Source organism: Plecotus auritus, assembly GCF_963455305.1.
Source record: "Plecotus auritus genome assembly, chromosome: 10".
Lineage (NCBI taxonomy): Eukaryota > Metazoa > Chordata > Mammalia > Chiroptera > Vespertilionidae > Plecotus > Plecotus auritus.
This window is the reverse complement of record NC_137785.1, coordinates 30,615,873-30,634,876: the sequence shown is the minus strand read 5'-3', so window position 1 is coordinate 30,634,876 and position 19,004 is coordinate 30,615,873. Positions and strand designations below refer to the sequence as shown.

The 19,004-nt window shown below is 42.5% G+C and overlaps 1 protein-coding gene and 1 pseudogene across 3 annotated transcripts; both read left to right on the top strand.

Annotated features, from left to right (window-relative positions):
• Nucleotides 1-53: 53 nt before the first annotated feature.
• Nucleotides 54-8,711, top strand: LOC308235097 (large ribosomal subunit protein uL23-like). 2 transcript variants are annotated; one of them, XM_080643754.1, is made up of 2 exons: nucleotides 54-272; nucleotides 7,651-8,711. In XM_080643754.1, exons 1-2 carry the CDS (start codon nucleotides 236-238, stop codon nucleotides 8,145-8,147), a joined length of 534 nt encoding a protein of 177 aa, XP_080499880.1. In that variant the 5' UTR covers nucleotides 54-235; the 3' UTR covers nucleotides 8,148-8,711. The 2 variants fall into 2 exon arrangements, with proteins under 2 accessions (XP_080499880.1, XP_080499881.1); XM_080643755.1 differs by having other exon boundaries at nucleotides 54-506.
• Nucleotides 8,712-17,591: 8,880 nt separating this feature from the next.
• Nucleotides 17,592-18,275, top strand: LOC308235962 (protein FAM187B-like; annotated as a pseudogene). The gene has a single exon. The product of its transcript is annotated as a protein FAM187B-like (transcript).
• The last annotated feature ends 729 nt before the right edge of the window (nucleotides 18,276-19,004 follow it).

The following is a 19,004-nucleotide window of genomic DNA, read 5'->3' as shown; positions in this document are numbered from 1 at the left end:
TCCTCCACCTCCTGCCCGGAAGTGGGCTGGCCCAGGTGCGCGCTGGCCCTTAGGGTCGGAACCAAGTTACCGCCCGCCGGGAACGCGCCTGTAGACCTGGGATCCTGTCTGGCCCCTTTCTGCTCGTGCGGAGCGTGACTCACGAGAACTGAGACTCAACTGGGGTGATTCACCTGTTGCGGGGGCAGGATCCCTGTGCGCACCTGTTCCTTCTCTCCCCTCTCCCAGGCTGGCGATGGACCCGCCTAGATACACCCTGCGAGGCGGGACGAGTGAGTCCCGGTGGACGAGTTGCTCTTGTGTCTTTCACTTAATTTTTTAAAATTTACTGATTGATTTGAGAGAGAGGATAAGAGAGAGAGAGAAATAACATCGGTTTGTTGTTCCAGTTATTTATGCATTCTTTGGTTGATTCTTGTTTGTGCCCTGACTGGGGACGACGCTCTAACCAACTGACCTACCTGGCCAGTGCCATGCCTTTAACATACTGCATATGACTTAAAAAAGTAAGTGAGGTTCCTGAAAGGGACGCTCTACCCCTTTTGGGAACGCCAAGGGAATCAGGCCCAGGAAAAGTTGGAATCCTACTTCCGAAGTTTTCTCCGCCTCCCTCCATTCCCATCTCGTGGTATGGCCCCGGGGGCATCGCTTGCCCCAAGTCAGGCCTCCGGAAACCCTGGCTCTCAAAGGGGCCCAGCGGAGGCGCAGGACTAAAGATGGGTTTTCGGCTAAGATTTCCAAGAACTAGACCACCTGCGCGCTAGGGCGGAGAGGGGCGAGGCCACCGGAGCGCGGGGTGCTCAGCGCGGCTCTGCTGCCCCACGATGGCGGATAGGGGAAGCGCGTCCTGGGAAACACTGCTTCCTAGAGGTCCCCAACTGGCTGGCCCTTGCGGTGACCAGAAATGTTTTGTTTTAATGTTGTTAAAACTCAAGTAGGATCGCGTACCTCTGCTCAAAACCTTCCTGTGGCTCCCCCTCCCAGCAGAAACCAAAATACCTAACTGTGGCCTGCTCCCTCTCAGACCTCACCCCCTCTCACTCAGTCACCCTGGCCTCCCCTACTCCGGAATGTGTCTCTCACACTCCCATTCCGGCCCATTGCCCTCTGCTGGGACACCCTTATGGAAGGTGGCCACGTGATCCTCCACCTCCTTTAGGGCTTCACTTAAAGGTCACCTTTGCAGTGACCTCTCCCCTGGCCACTTTATATGAAATTTCAAGATCCTTTCCCAACTTTCATATCCACTTTATAAAAAATACATTTTTTGTGGTAAAATATACAATCCAAAATATGTATGTATCATTTTAACCATTTGTGCACAATTCAGCATTAATTACATTCACGGTGTGTACTCATCACCACTATACTGGTATGTTCATCACCCTAAACTTTTTCATCATCCCCAATATAAGCTATGTACCAATTAAACAATAACTCTTCATCCTACCTGTCCCTGTCCCCTGATTATCTCTATATTCTATTTTCTTTATCAAATTGCTTATTCTAGGTACCTCATATAAGTGGAATCATATAACATTTGTACTTCTGTGTCTGGCTTATCCACTAAGCATAAATTTTTCAAGTCCATCCATGTTGTAGTATATATCACAAAGCTTCATTCCTTTTTATGGCTGAATAGTATTTCACTGTGTGTATATGCCACCTTTTGTGTATCCATTTATTTGTTGTTAGACACTTGGGTTGTTTTCACCTTTTGGTTATTTATTGTAAGTAATGCTGCTGTGAATTTTGCTGTACAGATGTCTGCTTTTACACACACACACACACACACACACACACACACACACACACCTAGGAGTGGAATTCCTGTATCATATCTGTAGGGGAGCTCAGAGATGCAGTATGTCTCCAGCAGTAAAGGTGTCTGGGAAATGTTGGACTCTCTGTTTAACTTTCTGTGACTGTTTAACTCTCTGTAGCCGCAGATTTGGCTGACTACCCAGAAAGCAGTACTGCCACCCAAAGATAAATGTCAGACCCCAGGAAGGGAGTTGATGAATATCTGGAGTAAGGATAATTGCCTGCTGTTATCTGCTAACTTAGAAATGCATTATTCTTTCTGGTAGTCTAGGTGACCACCCATCATGTGGTTTTACTATTCAATCTCCTATAAAAAAAATAGACCCTCTCTTCCAGGCCAGCCACCGCTGGGAGCAAACAGCTGCTTTGCCCCTGTTTAAAGCTCTTATGAATTTGAATAAGGCTACATGTCAGTTCTTTGGAATCGATCCTGAATTTAGACTTTTGGGGCTTTCCCCCAATAGTGTTGTAGTTTTATTTTTTATCCTGAGGAACTGCCAAACTGTTTTCCATATTGCTGTACCTTTTACATTATATTACAGCAGTGCAGGAGGGTTCCAAACTCTCCACATCCTCACCAACACTTGTTCTTCCCCCTTTCTTGAATATAGCCATCCCAATAGATGTAAAGTACCATCTCATCCTGGTTTTCATTTTCATTTCACTGAAAACTAATGATGTTGACAATCTTTTCATGTACTTATTGGCCATTTGTATATCTTCTTTGGAGAAATGTCTATTCAAATCTTTGCCCATTTTTTAATTGGGCTGTTTTGTTGTTGTTGAGTTGTAGTTCTTTTATATTCTGAATGTTAATCCCTTGTCCAGAATATAATCTGCAAATATTTTTCCCATTATGTAGGTTATCATTTCACTTTCTTGATAGTGTTCTTTGCTGCACATAGTTCTTAATATGATGAAGTTCTTTTTTTTTCCTTTTTTAAATATATATTTATTGATTTTTTTTACAGAGAGGAAGGGAGATAGAGAGTTAGAAACATCGATGAGAGAGAAACATCGATCAGCTGCCTCCTGCACACTCCCTACTGGGGATGTGCCCACAACCAAGGTACATGGCTTTGACCGGAATTGAACCTGGGACCCTTCAGTCCGCAGGCTGACGCTCTATCCACTGAGCCAAACAGGTTAGGGCTATTTTTTTCTTTTTGTTGCCTATGCTTTAATATTATAGCTATGAAATCACTGTTAAATATGAGGTCATTAAGATTTTCCCCAATATTTTCTTCTGTGAGTTTTATAGTTTTAGCTCTTAAGTTAGGTCTTTGATAAACTTTGAGTTAATTTTTGTATATGGTAAAGGAAAGGGTTCAGATTCATTCTTTTGCATGTGATTATCCAGTTTTCCCATCACTATAGGTTGAAAAGACTGTCCTTTACCCATTGGATAGTATTAGCATCCTTGTCAAAAATCAATTGACCATATACCTGAGGGTTTGTTTCTGGATTCTCTAGTCTATTCCACTGGTCTATATTTCTGCCCTTCTGACAGCCCTATATTAAACCTTTTTGTAAGTTTTGAAATGGGAAATGGAAGTCCTCTAATTTTATTCTTCTTTTTCAAGGTTGTTTTGGCTGTTCAGGGTTCATTGTAATTTCATATGAATATTAAGATTTGCTTCCATTTCTTTGGAAAAGGCTGTTGGAATTTTGATAGGCATTTTGTTGAATCTATCTGTATACACTTTTAGTGGTGTTGCCATCTTAATAGTGTTAAGTCTTCTAATTATGAACTTCTTTCCAGTTATTTAGATATTCTTTAATATCTTTCAGCAATTTTGTAGTTTCAGCATACAAGTCTTCACTTCCTTGGTTAGATTTATTCCTAAGTAATTATTTTAGATGATATTGTAAATGGAATTTAAAACTGTTTTTCTCTTCAGATTGGTTAGAGCTGTTATATAGAAACACAAGTGATTTTTGTGTGTTGATCTTATACCCTGCAAGTTTGCTAGATTCATTAATTAACTCTGGTGGCTTTCTTGTGGATCGTTTTGGATTTTTTTTTTCTATATAGAATACTGTTGTCTTCAAACAGGATTAGTTTTACATCTTCCTTTCCAATTTGGATGCATTTTACTTTTTTTCTTGTCTGATTGCTGTGGGTAGGATTTCCAGTACAATGTTGAGCAGTGATGAAAGTAGGCACCCTTCCTTGTCTTGTTCCTGACCTTATGGGGGAAGCTTTCAGTCTTTCACTATTGAGTATGATGTTAGTTGTGGATTTTCTATAATACCCTTTATCAGGTTGAGGAATTTTCCCTCTATTCTTAGTTTTCTGAGAGTTTTTATCATAAAAGATTGGATTTTGTCAAATATCATTCATTATCAATTGAGATAATCATGTATTTTTTCCCTTTCATTCTATTAATGTAATGTATTTCTTTGATTTATTTTCTTATGTTGAACCACTCTTATATTCTTGGATAAATTCCACTTGGTTATGGTGAGTGTGGGAACCACACCAGAGTCCCTGGATAGTCAAGGCTAGAGTGTGGAGACCTTGTTGATAGTATGCCGAATGTCCAAGGCCATTCTGCACCTAGGCTAAGATACCATAAGCAGCTGCAAGGCCATAGCGATCTCACGGTCTGTAACCCAAATGATTGATGTCACTGTTGGCAACTAGCCTTCTTTGTCTCTGCGGTAATATACAGGTTACTGACCAGCTAGTCTGCTGGAGTGTGAAGAAGTGTGCTGGAGAGACAGAGCTGAGAGCTGGTGCTCCTACGATGTAAAGCTAAGAGTTCATAGAGAGCTCAGATATAGCTACCATGTTAACCAGCTAGCGTGTGCTGGGCAGGAGAAGCTGCAGAGCCAGAGAGCTCAGATACCACTACGTTGTGAGGTGGTGAGTCTAGGGGACAGCCTGTGGCTGCTCAGATAGTAGCTGTGGGTACAGAGATGAATGCTGCTTTGTGAGAAAGAGGAACCAGCTGGTGTTCAGCTCCCTGCCTGTACAGGACTTGCTGTGAAGGACTGTTTTGTCTGATGGCTATATGGCCATTGGCTTCTGCAATAAAGATTCATTCTTATATTCTCACTAGAGGCCCGGTGCACGAATCCATACACCAGTGGAGTCCCTCGGCCTGGCCTGTGGGATTGGACCGAAACCAGCTCTCCAACATCCCCCTAGGGGGTCCCAGATTTCAAGAGGGCACTGGCCAGGCTGAGGGGCCCCACTAGTGCATGATCAGGGCTGGGGAGGGACACAGGAGGTTGGCCAGCCAGAGAGGAACCACGGGAGGGCTCCAGGGCATGTCCGGCCAGACTCACTCAGTCCTGATTGGCCATACCCCAGCAGCAAGCTAACCTACCAGTCAGAGCATCTGCCCCCTGGTGGTAAGTGCACGTCATAACGACTGGTTGACCAGTCCACTGTCAGCCCCCTGGTGGTCAGTGCACATCATAGCGACTGGTCGACTGCCCCCTGGTGGTCAGTGCACGTCATAGTGAGCTGTTGAGCAGCCTTAGCATAGCATTAGCATATTACACTTTGATTGGTTGAACAGCCAACCCGTCTACCAGACACTTAGCATATTAGGCTTGTATTATATAGGATAACTTCTCATGGCTTCTCCGTGAAGACCTGGCATCCTAAGGAGGTCCAGCCCCAGCAGGAGGGCTCGGACCCAACACCTGTAACCAGTGAGCAGAGAATAAAGGAGGAATTTGGACTAAGTTCCCAACAGTTAGTGTAGTGGGCAGGGTTCGAGAAGAAACCTGCCTTGGCATAGTCAGGAAGAATTTAGAAAAATATATGGACTCAGAGAAACTCAGAGCAGCAGAGCTGTGCAGTGCTCTTGATGGCTCTGACAGTGAGTAATCTTTTTAAAATAATCTTTTAATATGCTTTTGGATTCACATTGCTAATATTTTGTTGTGGATTTTTGTATCTATATTTATAAGGGATATTGATCTGTAATTTTCTTTTCTTGTGATGTTTTTATCTGGCTTTGATATCAGATTAATGCTGGTTGCATAGAATGTTAGGAAGTATTTCTCCCTCTTCAATTTTTTGGAAGAATTTCTTAAATGTTCACTTGGATTAATCTGTCAACCATCTGTTCCAGGACTTTTCTTTGATGGGGGTGGGAGGTTGCGGTTTAAATTACTGGTACAATCTTTATTTGTTATAGTCTATTGAGATTTTCTATTTCTTCTTGAGTCAATTTAGGTAACTATATGTTCCAAGGAATATGTCCATTTCATCTAGGTTATCTAATCTTTTGGTATACAATTTTTTCTAGTATTCTCTTACAATCTTATTCCTGTGAGATTAATAGTAATGTCCCTACTTTCATTTCCTTTTCGCTTTTTTTTTTAATAAAATCTTTATTGTTGACAGTATTACATATGTTTTCTTCCCCCGCCCATTGACCCCTTCTAGCCCGCCCTTGTCCCCCCACCCCAGTTCTTCACCACCCTATTGTCTGTGTCCATGGGTTATGCATATATGCATACAAGTTCTTTGGTTGATCTCTTCACACCCACCCTCTCCTGCCTTCCCTCTGAGATTCTGCCATCTGTTCCATGCTTCTATGTCTCTGGATCTATTTTGTTTATCAGTTTATTTTGTTCATTAGAGATCGTGTGATACTTGTCTTTCTCTGACTGGCTTATTTCACTTAGCATAATACTCTCCAGGTCCCTCCATGCTGTCTCAAAGTGTAAAAGTTCCTTCCTTTATACTGCTGCGTAGTATTCCATGGTGTAAATGTACCACAGCTTTTTTATCCACTCATCAACTGATGGGCACTTGGGCTTTTTCCTGATCTTGGCTATTGTAAATTGTGCTGCTATGAACATAGGGGTGCATATATTCTTGCTGGTTGGTGTTTCAGGTTTCTTAGGATATATTCCCAGAAGTGGTATCACTGGGTCAAATGGCAGTTCCATATTTAATTTTTTGAGGAAACTCCTTATTGTTTTCCATAATGGCTGCACCAGTCTGCATTTCCACCAGCAGTGAACTAGAGTCCCCTTTTGTCCACATCCTCATCACACTTGTCCTTTGTTGATTAGTTGTTGGTAGCCATTCTGACAGGTATGAGGTGATTCCTCATTATCATTTTAATTTGCATCTCTCTGATAATTAGTGAAGTTGAGCATTTTTTCATATGTCTCTTGGCCACTTGTATGTCCTCTCTAGAGAAGTGTCTATTTAGGTCTACTGCCCATTTTTAAATGGAATTGTTTGTCTTCCTTTTGTTAAGTTTTATCAGTACTTTATATATTTTGGAAATTAACCCCTTATCAGATGTGTCATTGGCAAATATGTTCTCCCATACAAAGCATATTTTGATGCTTTTTATTTTGATGCTGGTTTCTTTTGCTGTATAGAAGCTTTTTAGTTTGATGTAGTCCCATTTATTTTTTCCTTTGTTTCTCTTTCCCCAGGCAATATATGTGAAAATTCTGCTACATGAGATGTCTGATATTTTGCTGCCTACATTTCTTCTAGGATTTTTATGGTTTCACAACTTACATTAAGTCTTTTATCCATTTTGAGTTTATTTTTGTGTATGGTGTAAGTTGGTGGTCTAGTTTCATTTTTTTGCATGTAGCTGTCCAGTTTTCCCAACACCACTTATTGAAGAGACTGTGTCTGCTCCATTGTATGTTCTTGCCTCCTTTCTTAAATATTAATTGAGCGTAAAGGCTTGGGTCAGTTTCTGGGGTCTCTATTCTGTTCCATTAATGTATATGCCTGTTCTTGTGCCAGTACCAGGCTGTTTTTATTACAGTGGCTTGGAGTATAATTCAATATCTGGTATTATGATCCATCCAACTTTGTTCTTTTTCAAGATTGCTGCAGCAGCCTTTTTACGAAGATGGCGCCGAAAGCTAAGAAGGAAGCCCCTGCCCCTCCCAAAGCCGAAGCCAAAGCAAAGGCTTTGAAGGCAAAGAAAGCAGTGTTGAAAGGCGTCCACAGCCACAAAAAAAAGAAGATCCGCACGTCACCCACCTTCCGACGGCCAAAGACACTAAGGCTCCGGAGGCAGCCTAAATACCCTCGAAAGAGCGCACCCAGGAGAAACAAGCTTGACCACTATGCCATCATCAAGTTCCCCCTAACTACCGAGTCAGCCATGAAGAAGATAGAAGACAATAATACACTTGTGTTCATTGTGGATGTCAAGGCCAACAAGCACCAGATCAAACAGGCTGTGAAGAAGCTCTATGACATTGATGTGGCCAAGGTCAACACCCTGATCAGGCCTGATGGCGAGAAGAAGGCATATGTTCCACTGGCTCCTGACTATGATGCTTTGGATGTTGCCAACAAAATTGGAATCATCTAAACTGAGTCCAGCTGCCTAATTCTAAATATAAAAACTTTACACTGAAAAAAAAAAAAAAAAAGATTGCTGCAGCTATTTGGGGCCTTTTTTGGTTCCATATAAATTTTTGGAGTATTTGTTCTAGATTTGTGAAATATGCCATTGGTATTTTAATGGGAATTGGATTGACTCTGTAGATTGCTTTGGTTAGTATAGACATTTTAATGATGTTAATTCTACCAATCCATGAACATGGTATATTCTTCCACTTATTTATATCTTCCTGTATCTCTTTTTTCAACATCCTGTAGTTTTCTGAGTACAAGTGTTTTATCTCTTAGGTTAAGTTTATTCCTAAGTATCTTAATTTTTTATTGCAATGGTAAATGGGATTGTTTGTTTAGTTTCTCTTTCTGAGAATTCATTATTAGTATATAAAAATGCCATCAGTTTCTGGGTGTTCATTTTGTATCCTACTATATTGACAAATTCCTTTGTTAAATCCAGTAGATATTTGCTAGAGTCTTCAGGGTTTTCTGTGTACAATATCATGTCATCTGCAAATAATGAGTTTTACCTCCTCCTTTCCAATTTGTATGCCTTTTTATTTCTTCTTGTCTGATTGCTGTGGCTAGGTCTTCTAGTACTATGTTGACTAAGAGTGGTGAAAGTGGACATCCCTGTCTTGTTCCTGTTCTTACGGGAAATGGTTTTAGTATTTGCACATTGAGTATGATATTGGCTGTACGTTTGTCATATATGGCCTTTATTATATTGAGGTATGATATTCCAATTTTGCTGGGAGTTTTTATCAAAAATAGGTTTTGGGCCTGGCTGGCGTGGCTCAGTGGTTGAGCATCAACCTATGAACCAGGAGATTATGGTTTGATTCTCGGTCAGGACACATGCCTGGGTTGGAGGCTCAATCCCCAGTGTGAGGTGTGCAGGAGGCAGCTGATCGATAATTCTCTCTTATCATTGACTAGAGGTCTGGTGCACGGATTTGTGCACTGGTGGGGTCCCTTGGCATCACCTGTGGGGATTGGGCCAAAACAGCAGTCCAACGCCATCTGCCGTGCCTGCCTCCTCCTCCTGCTCATCCCGGCCCCACTGCGCCTGCTGCTGCCACCTCTCAGTAGGCTCCATGCCGCTCCGCTGCGGTCTCCAGGCTTCAGTGGCCAGCCGCGAGCCCTGCATCTGGCGCCCATCGGTCAGCTGAGTGGCACTCCCGCTATCGACCATTCCATCGGTCGCTTATGCTTTTATATCATTGATGTTTCTATCTTTGTCTCTCTCTTCCTTTCTGAAATCAATCAAAAATAATTTTTAATGGGTGTTGAATTTTGTCAAATGCTTTTTCTGTATCTATTGATATGGTCCTGTGATTTTTTACTTCAATTTGTTTATGTGATGTATCATGTTTATTGATTTGCAAATATGATACCAGCCTTGCATCCCTGGAATAAATCCCACTTGGTTACAGTTTATGATCTTTCAAATATTTTGTTGGATCTGATTTGTTAAATTTTTTAGTGTTCTAGCATCTGTGTTCATCAAGGATATTGGCCTGTAATTCTCTTTCTTTGTAGTGTCTTAATCTGGTTTTGGAATTAGGATAATGCTGGCTTCATAAAAAGAGCTTGGAAATGTTCCTTTCTCTTTGATTTTTTGGAATAGTTTGAGGAGGATAGGTGTTAGTTGCTCTTTAAAGTTTTAGTAAATTTCCTTGTGAAGCCATCGGGACCAGGGCTCTGTTTGCTGGGAGGTTTTTGATTACTGCTTCTATTTCATCAGTTCATATTCAGGTTTATTGTCTCTTCCTGATTCAGTTTTGGAAGATTGTATTTTTTTTAGGAATTTGTCCATTTCATGCACATTGTCCAGCTTGTTGGCATATAGTTGTTCATAGTATTTTCTTACAGTCCTTTGTATTTCTGTGGTGTCAGTGATTTCTTCTCCACTTTTGTTTCTGATTTTATTTATTTGGGTCCTCTCTTTGTTTTTTGATGAGACTGACTAACAGTTAATCAACTTTGTTTATGTTTTCAAAAAAACAGCTCTTGGTTTCATTGATTTTTTTTGTATTTTTTAACCTCTATGTCATTTATTTCTGCTCTAATCTTTATTATTTTCTTCTTCCTGCTTACTCTGGCCTTTTCTTGTTGTTCTCAGGCTAGTTCTTTAAGTTGTAGGGGTAAATAGTTTATTATTAACTAGAGGCCCGGTGCACAAATTCATGCATGGGTGGGATCCCTTGGCTTGGCTGGCGATTGGGGCCAATGGGTGGGGGGCGCACCTGGGCGGAGGGAGGGACCACGGGAGGTTGGCCAGCCAGGGGGAGGGGCCACAGGAGGTTGGCTGGCCAGCTGGGGGGAGGGACCACGGGAGGTTGGCTGGCCAGCTGTGGGGAGGGACCACGGGAGGTTGGCCAGCTGGCCCACTCCCGATTGGGGCCAATTGGGACGTGGGGGGGGGGGTCAGCTGGCCGTGGGAGGTTGGCTGTGGGAGCACACTGACGACCAGGGGGCAGCTCCTGCATTGAGCGTCTGCCACCTGGTGGTCAGTGCGCATCATAGCAACCAGTTGACTGGTCGTTCAGTCACTTAGGCTTTTATATATGTACATTTTTCTTGTTTTTTGAGGTAGGCCTATAGTGCTATGAACTTCGCTCTCAGGACTGCTTTTGCTGTGTCCCATAGGTAGTTGTATTTTCATTTGTTTCCAGGAAGTTTTTTTTAATTTATTTCTTGATCTCATTGGTAACCCATTCATTTTTTAATAGCATGCTATTTAGCCTCCATGTGTTTGAATATTTTTTAGTGTTTTTACTGTAGTTGATTTCTTTTTCTTTTTTAAAAAAATATATTTTATTGATTTTTTTACAGAGAGGAAGGGAGAGGGAGAGATAGTTAGAAACATCGATGAGAGAGAAACATCAATCATCTGCCTCCTGCACACCCCCCACTGGGGATGTGCCCGCAACCAAGGTACATGCCCCTGACTGGAATTGAACCTGGGACCCTTCAGTCTGCAGGCCGACGCTCTATCCACTGAGCCAAATCAGTCAGGGTTACTGTAGTTGATTTCTAAGTTCATTCCATTGTGATCTGTGAAGATGCTTGATATGATTTCAGTCTTCTTGAACTTGTAGAGACTTGTTTTGTGTCCTAACATGTGGTCTATCTTTGAGAATGACTCAGGTGCACTTAAGAATAATGTATATTGCCAAAACCGGTTTGGCTCAGTGGATAGAGCGTCAGCCTGCGGACTGAGGGGTCCCAGGTTCGATTCCGGTCAAGGGCATGTAACTTGGTTGCGGGCACATCCCCAGTGGGAGGTGTGCAGGAGGCAGCTGATCGATGTTTCTCTCTCATCAATGTTTCTGACTGTCTATCCCTCTTCCTTCCTCTCTGTAAAAAATCAATAAAATATATTTTAAACAAACAAAAAAAAAAAAAAAAAAAAAAAAAAAAGAATAATGTATATTCTGCAGCTTTGGGGTGAAATGTTCTATAAATGTCTATTAAATGCATCTGATCCAGTGTATCATTCAGTCTCACTTTTCTTATTAACTTTTTGTCTGGAAGATCTATCCAGTGAAGTCAGAGGGGTGTTAAAGTCCCCTACCTTGACTGTATTGTCGATCTCTCCCTTAAAGTCCTCTAGAAGTTATTTTTATACTAGAGGCTCAGTGCACAGATTCATGCACCGGTGGGGTCCCTGGGCGTGGCCTGCAGTGATTGGGCCAAAACCAGCAGTCCAACATCCCCTGAGAGATGTAGTAGTGTATGAAACAGCAGGTGACTGGGGAAGAGCCTGAGCCCGGGCCCAAGCTGGGCGCCACACTGCTCCCACTCATCCCAGCCTTGCTGTGCCTGCCGCCGCCACCGCTTGGTAGGCTCGCTGCTGCTCTGCTGTGGTCTCCGCGCACCCATCCTAGGGCAATACAGGCACGCCCATGACCGAGAAGCAGCTGTGGGCTCATGCCCAGTCAGTCCCAATGCCGGTCCTAATCCTGGTCCCAGTGGAGGAGGGGCGCACAGGGGAAGCATCCACGGGAGAGGCTCCCACCACCACAGCTGCACTAGCCAGCCATGAGCCCGGTGTCTGGAGCCCATTGGTCAGCTGAGTGGCGCTCCCCTGCAGGCCTGGTTGCCCCCAACTGCCCTCCCCTGATGGCCCAATCGCCCCCAAGTGCCCTCCCCTGCCGGCCTAATCACCCACAACTGCTCTCCCCTGCCAGCCATCTTGTGGTGGCCATCTTGTGACGATGTTGCGGCGGCCATCTTGTGATGACGTCACGCAAGGGTGTCGCACAACGCCACCTAGGCTTTTATTATATAGGATATGGCTTTGAGTTATATGAAGTGAGTTATCCTTTCACTTCAACTTGAAGGATTCCCTTTAGTATTTCTTGCAGGGTAGGTACAGTGGCAATAAACTCAGCCTTTGTTTATTTGGGTATATTTTAATTACTCCCTCATTATTGAAGGACAATTTTGCTAGTTATAGAATTTTTGGTCAAAAGTTTTTTTCTTTCGGCACTTTGAATATTTCAACCCATTGCCTTCTGGCCTCCAAGGTTTCTTGTGTCCTTCAAGATTGTCTCTTTGTCTTTCAACAGTTTGATTATATCATGTCTGTTGTGTATCTTTTGGGGGTTTTCCTATTGGAGTTTGGTGAGCTTCTTGGATTTCTAGATTTATGTCTTTCATTAAATTTGGGAGGTTTTTGGAAATTATTTTTTCAAATGTAGTTATTTCTGTGGCTTTCTCTCTCCTCCTTCTGGGACTCCCACAGTATGTATGCTGGGCTACTTGATAATGTTACAGAGGTCCCTTAGACTCTGTTCACTTTCCTGCAATATTTTTCTTCTGTTCCTCAGATTCAATAATTTCATTTGTCTTATCTTCATGTACACTGATTATGTCTTCTGTTTAATCACCTCTGTTTTTTAATTTCTCTAGTGAAATCTTCATTTCAGTAATTGTATTTTTTCAGCTCTAGAATTTCTTTTTGGTTCTTTTTTATATTTTCTACCTCTTTATTTATATTCTCATTTATATTCTCATGGGTCATTGTCCTGTCTTTCTCCATGTCTTTGTTAGCTATTTGAACATTTTAAGACAGTTTGAGTCTCTATCTAGTCTGTCTACCACCTGGACTTCCTCAATGATGGTTTATTTATTTTTTTATTCCTTTTAGTGGGCCATATATCACATAAGGCTTTTCTGTGACTGTGATGAACCAAGACAAAAACAAAATCACTCTGTAATCATGTCTGAACATAGATGAAAACAGGAACATTGTCCAAGCCACAAAACACGAAACATCTACCTCTCCCAGCTAGTATGAGTGACAACTGCTTTAACTTCACTATATTCTTCTCATCTTCTAATATAGAATTACTCCCACTTCCTGACAGCACCCAGTTCAAAGCAAATCCCCACTTCCTTAAACATTTCCCTAAATCACATAACACAAGCCCAAATTATATGTCTTTTCTAACACCTTTTTACTGAGACATTGCACTATTTCCCATGCTATGCACCTCCCCTCACTGTATTTGTTCATTAAACTAGATTTTATTTAACCAAAGGTGTGTTTCTGATGGTCTTTGGCTGAAGTACATTGACACATGCCAAACATGTTCCCACCTCAAGGCCTTTGCATGTGTTGTCTGCTTAGTCCAGACTTTATTTCCTCTGGAATCTGCATGGCTTATCTTATGTGGGTCTGCTCAAATGTCACTTCTTTAGAGAAGCCTTCTCTCCTTGCTCCCTTTAAAATAGTCTCTATATTAGTTTGATATGCTCACCATAACAAATACCACAAGTAGGGTGGCTTAAACAACAGAAATTTATTTCTTCACAGTCTAGAGACTAGGAGTACAAGTCAAGGTGTTGGCAGGGTTGGTTTCATCCTGAAGCCTCTCTGCTGGGCTTTCAGATGGCCACCTCCTCCCTGTGTCCTCAAATGGTTGTCCTCCTGTCTGTGTTGTCTGTGTCCTAATCTCCTCTTTTTGTAAGGACACTAGTTATATTGGATTGGAGCCCCCCCTAACTACTTCATTTTAACTTACCTTTTTAAAGGCTCTATCTCCAAATAAGTCAGATTCTAGGGTACTGGGGTTAGGGCTTCAACATATGAATTTTAGGGGACACAATGCAGCCCATAAAAGTCTCTATCCCCATCTCCCTCTCCCACCAACCACTTTTTTTCCCTTTCAAAGCACTTACCATGACCTGATGTTTTATCAGTTATTTATTTGTTTACCATCTGTTTTCCACCAAGGCAAAGATAATATTGCTTGGAAAATATTACATGTGCTGCCCTATATTTCCTAGTCCCTCTGCAGTTAGGTGGGGATATGTGATTAATTCCAGTCAATAGCCTGCAGTGAAAAGTAGTGTAGATCGCTCCCAGGCCAAACCATTTAATTGCCAGTGCATGACTCACTATCCTCCTTTCCCTTTCCATAGCAGTTAATGATGTTTCAGATAGTGCAGCCTTCATAATCCATGGCATCTGAAGGGACCGTGTGGAGTAGAGCTCTCCACCAACCCACTTTGGACATGTAGGATGAGCAAGAAAAAAATTGTACTAAACCACTGAGCTTTGAAAATTCTTTTGTTATACAGCTAACTTAACGTAACCTGATTAATACATCTTCACTAGAATGTAAGCTCCAAGAGGGCAGGGACGTAGCCTGGATCCTTAGTGCCTCATGCAAGTGAGTAAGCAATCTTTATTTATGGAATAAATGAATGTGCCAGGCACAAGAACATGAAGTTGCTGGACCCAAATCAATAAAAGGTAGGTAAAGAGATGAAACTGATCCAAGAGCTTGGGACTAAAAGCTTGGCTACTTTCCCATTATCCTAAACACTGTCTCTTTAAATATATGTATATACACACACACACACACTAGAGGCCTAGTGCATGAAATTCATGCACAGGTAGGGTCCCTGGGCCTGGCCCGTGATCAGGGCCCATCAGGTTCCCCGCTTCCTGGCCTCCCTGCCTCCTCCTTCCCTCGCTCCCTCAGCGCCCCACCACTGCCACTGGTCACCTGCCATGTTCCACACTGCCCCCTGGTGGTCAGCACACGTCATAGCGAGCAATCGAACTCCCAGTCTCCTGGTTGAACTCCTGAGTGGACAATTTACATATTAGCCTTTTATTATATAGGATATTTCTATTGACATTTTTTTGAGAGAGAGAGAGAAACATTGATTGTTTGCCTCCTATACCCACCCCATTTGGGGATCAAACCCGCAACCTGGATATGTGCCCTGACCAGGAATCGAACTGGCGACTTTTTGGTGCATGGGACAACACTCAGCCAACTGAGCCACACCGGCCAGGGCCTAACCACTGTCTTATTCCAAATCCAGACTGTGCCCAGAATTTGACATGAATAATTTCTTGAAAGCTTTATAACAATCATAGTTTGTGATCGACAGTTCCAATGTCCCTGTTTTACAGATGGGGGAATTGAGGCTTAGCAAGTTTCAACAACTTGCCTAAGGTCATGTAGCTCATACAGTGCCTACCACTATCCCATCAGTGGATGCTGTGGGAGACATGGTTGGTTAATCAAAGAAGCATTCTCTTCCACATCTCTCATGCATACAAAGTCCTGATTTTATTTGGGTCTTCAATGATTTCTGTAGTCAGAGATTATCTTTCCTCAGTCCTAGAGAGCAAATTCTGTTTGGCTTAAGCCAAGCATGGAAATTTCATTTCCTTTTAGAGATTGCTTTGGATCTGCACATAGGGCCTAATCCTGGCCAATGGAACTTCAGGAGAAATCTGATGGGAGTATTTTGGAAATGGTTTTAACTGTATGATGTAAAAGAATGTTCCTTTTAGTAGATGTTAGCTGTGGTAATCATTACTAACTGGCATTTGCCAAATGTTTCAGAGACATGTAAAATTCCATTTCCTATGTTGGGTTGGTGAATCTGTAATGCCATGTAACTGTTTCTGGCCAATGGTTTGTGACCAAATGGCATGTGTAATTTAAAGCCAGTGCATGTAATTGTAGATGTAAAATAATACAAAGGTCTCTTTCTTCCTTCTCTGGCATGAAATTGAAAATGTTAGAGATGGCAGTTGCTCCATCATCCTGGATCCCTAATGATTATAATGCCAGCCCACAATGGACATGGAGAATGAGTGATAAATAACCTTTGTTTTTGTAAGTCTTTGAGATTTGGGGGAAGTTCATTACTGTACAGGAGCAAATAGCCTATCTCCAGTAACACAGAAAATAGCATAAGGGGTGGGGTGCTGCTGTTATAAAAAATAAAAACACATGGAATTGGCTTAGACACAGATCAAAGGGAACAAGAAAACTTATTTGAAACCAGAGGATAGAGACTGTTGCCTGAGATACCTTGGAAGACATAGAACATACTTAATGAACTGGCAGCTTTAGGGGAAGCTGTTGGCATACAGACCATTAGGAGTGGATGTTGGCCAAAAACTGGGAAGGCCTTTGCGAAACAAAGTCCAATTAAAACTCAGCTTTTGTCAAGGATAAAATCAAGGCTATATCACTAATTAAATAATTATTAACCATTGTTAAATCTCTGAATGAATTAAGATACTCCCAGAAAACCCTTAACATATTCTCAGGTAGACAAAATGGCTCAGTGAATGAGAGTTGAATAATTTGGCTCTCCATGGCTGCCTGATAGACTTTAAGCTATCTGCAACTCCAGAGAGAGAATGAGAGAGAGAGGATAAAAGGTGGGGGAAGCAGGAAGGAAGGGAACATCCTGAACAGAACTGTGGATGTGGGTTTTTTTGCACATGGAGTGGACTGAGAATCCTTAGGTCCCAAACTTTGAGCGACAACAAGCAGGCTGAGGAAAATGCTCATGTGTCAAGGAGGGCACATCTTCCAGTGCCACCTCAGATGTAGCCAAGGAAGGTAATGGAAAAGGAGATACCTCCCTGGAGAGTGGAGACATGACCACAGAGAACAAAGGTTTGGGGAACCCCTCCCCCAAGTAGCTGATTCTGTGCTAATTAAAGAATTCTCCTCATCTACAAGACAGGAGGCCCTTGCAGAACCTTCTCACTGGATTTTAGAAATAGTACAAACCAGCAATTTTTGTGTCTCCCCTTCTTCACCTTCCTGTTGGGCATGAAGCCATTTTTGATCTGTTTCACCATTGTCTATTGGGTATGTGGAGGACAAATAACTAGTTTTTTTAGTTCACTTGTTCTAGCTTAAGTTCACTCATTTTTGTTTCCTGCCCAGCTCTTACAGATCTTTGAGTTTTTGACCCTACAACCTACACCAAGCTATTTGATAACATGAATTGAATTGTATTCCTGGAAGTGCAGTGGATCAAGGTTCATTCCACTTCCCAGGGCTGATGCCTGAGTTCTATGGGTGACTTCACAATGCCCAGGGTGATTCCGAGCCTGCTTCTGTAGTCTTGGGCTACCATGGTGGCCACCCTGTTGCTGCTTAGCCTTTCTCTCCCCACTTTGTGGACCCAGATATTAGTCAGCTGCACCTACAAGAGTCTCTGCCAGTAGGCTCTACTCTCAGGCAATGATATTGTCTTGCAGTGTGACCATCCCAAGGCCCTCTGGTACTTCCCTTACTGGTCTCCTCAATATCTATACCTAATGTAAAGAAACTGCCTGGAGGTAGCTTCCAACCCTCAGCCCTCCCACACATGCCTCTATCTCTGCCAGGACAATGACAGTGCCCTCGTGGTGGAGTATGAGCTTGACTTCCAGGATGTCACCACTACATATTACACACAAAGATCTGGGCAAAGAGCCCCTGAAGAATGAGACCCTAAGGCTGGGCGGCAGTGTGCTCATCTTCATCCACTGGGAGCCCTGGCAGGACTGTGCCTGCTGTGGGAACCAGGTGAGCACAAACGTCTTGAGTACTGCTGTGTTGAGGAGACCCTAGAAAAACCCATGCCCTGTTAACTATGCCTGAGGGCAGAAACGATGCAATACAACTGCATGTGGCCTGAGTTGCAGGTGGAAACCTGCCTTGTACCCTTTGGCCACTTCAAGGAAACCAACCAGCCATACTTTGACATTTACCAGTTGGACAAGTTGACCAGCAACATGTGGCTCACCTGCCCCTTGGCTTCCATCTACAGATGACTGGATCAGGGCACCAGCCCTGTCTTTCACCCTCACCAGGCTCTTTTCATGCCCACCTGGGACAGGAGTTTACCTTCCAATGGAAAAGCAGTCTCTGTATCCCAGCCCATAAGCCTTCATGGTCAGTCTTTGCAGGAGAGATCTCTTCACTGGCTTGGTTAAATGTTCATTCAGCAAGAATTCCCTGGTGTTCCTCTGAGCCAGGCGCTGGGTGGTTTATGTTGTCCCTAGTCCCTGCCTTCATAGGCTCCTAATATTCAGGGGAGACCAAATATAAAACAAAGAAACCACGACACTCTGGCCCGTGCTTATGCCAACATAAACACTACTATGGTTTCTGTCTCCTTATGGGACTCTAATTGATACGATTGGTCTATCCATCCTTGCACCAATGCTACCATATTTTAATTATTATACCTTCATAATAGGTCATGATATCTTGTATTATAGATTTTCCAACTTCGTTCTTCAAGATTGTCTTGTTACTCTTGGTTCTTTGAACACAATTTTTGAAATCAGCTTCCATTACTTAGGCTTTCTTTGACTTCTAATGATGTGCCAAGATAGGCTATTTGCTCCTATACAGTATGTTTTATTGTATTTATTCCTAGGTATTTGATCCCTTATGCTATCACAAATTGTGTCTTTTAAATTTCATCCTTTAATTGTTTGTTGTTGGTATACAAAAATATATTTGGTATTTGTATATAACCTTGTATCGAATTATTT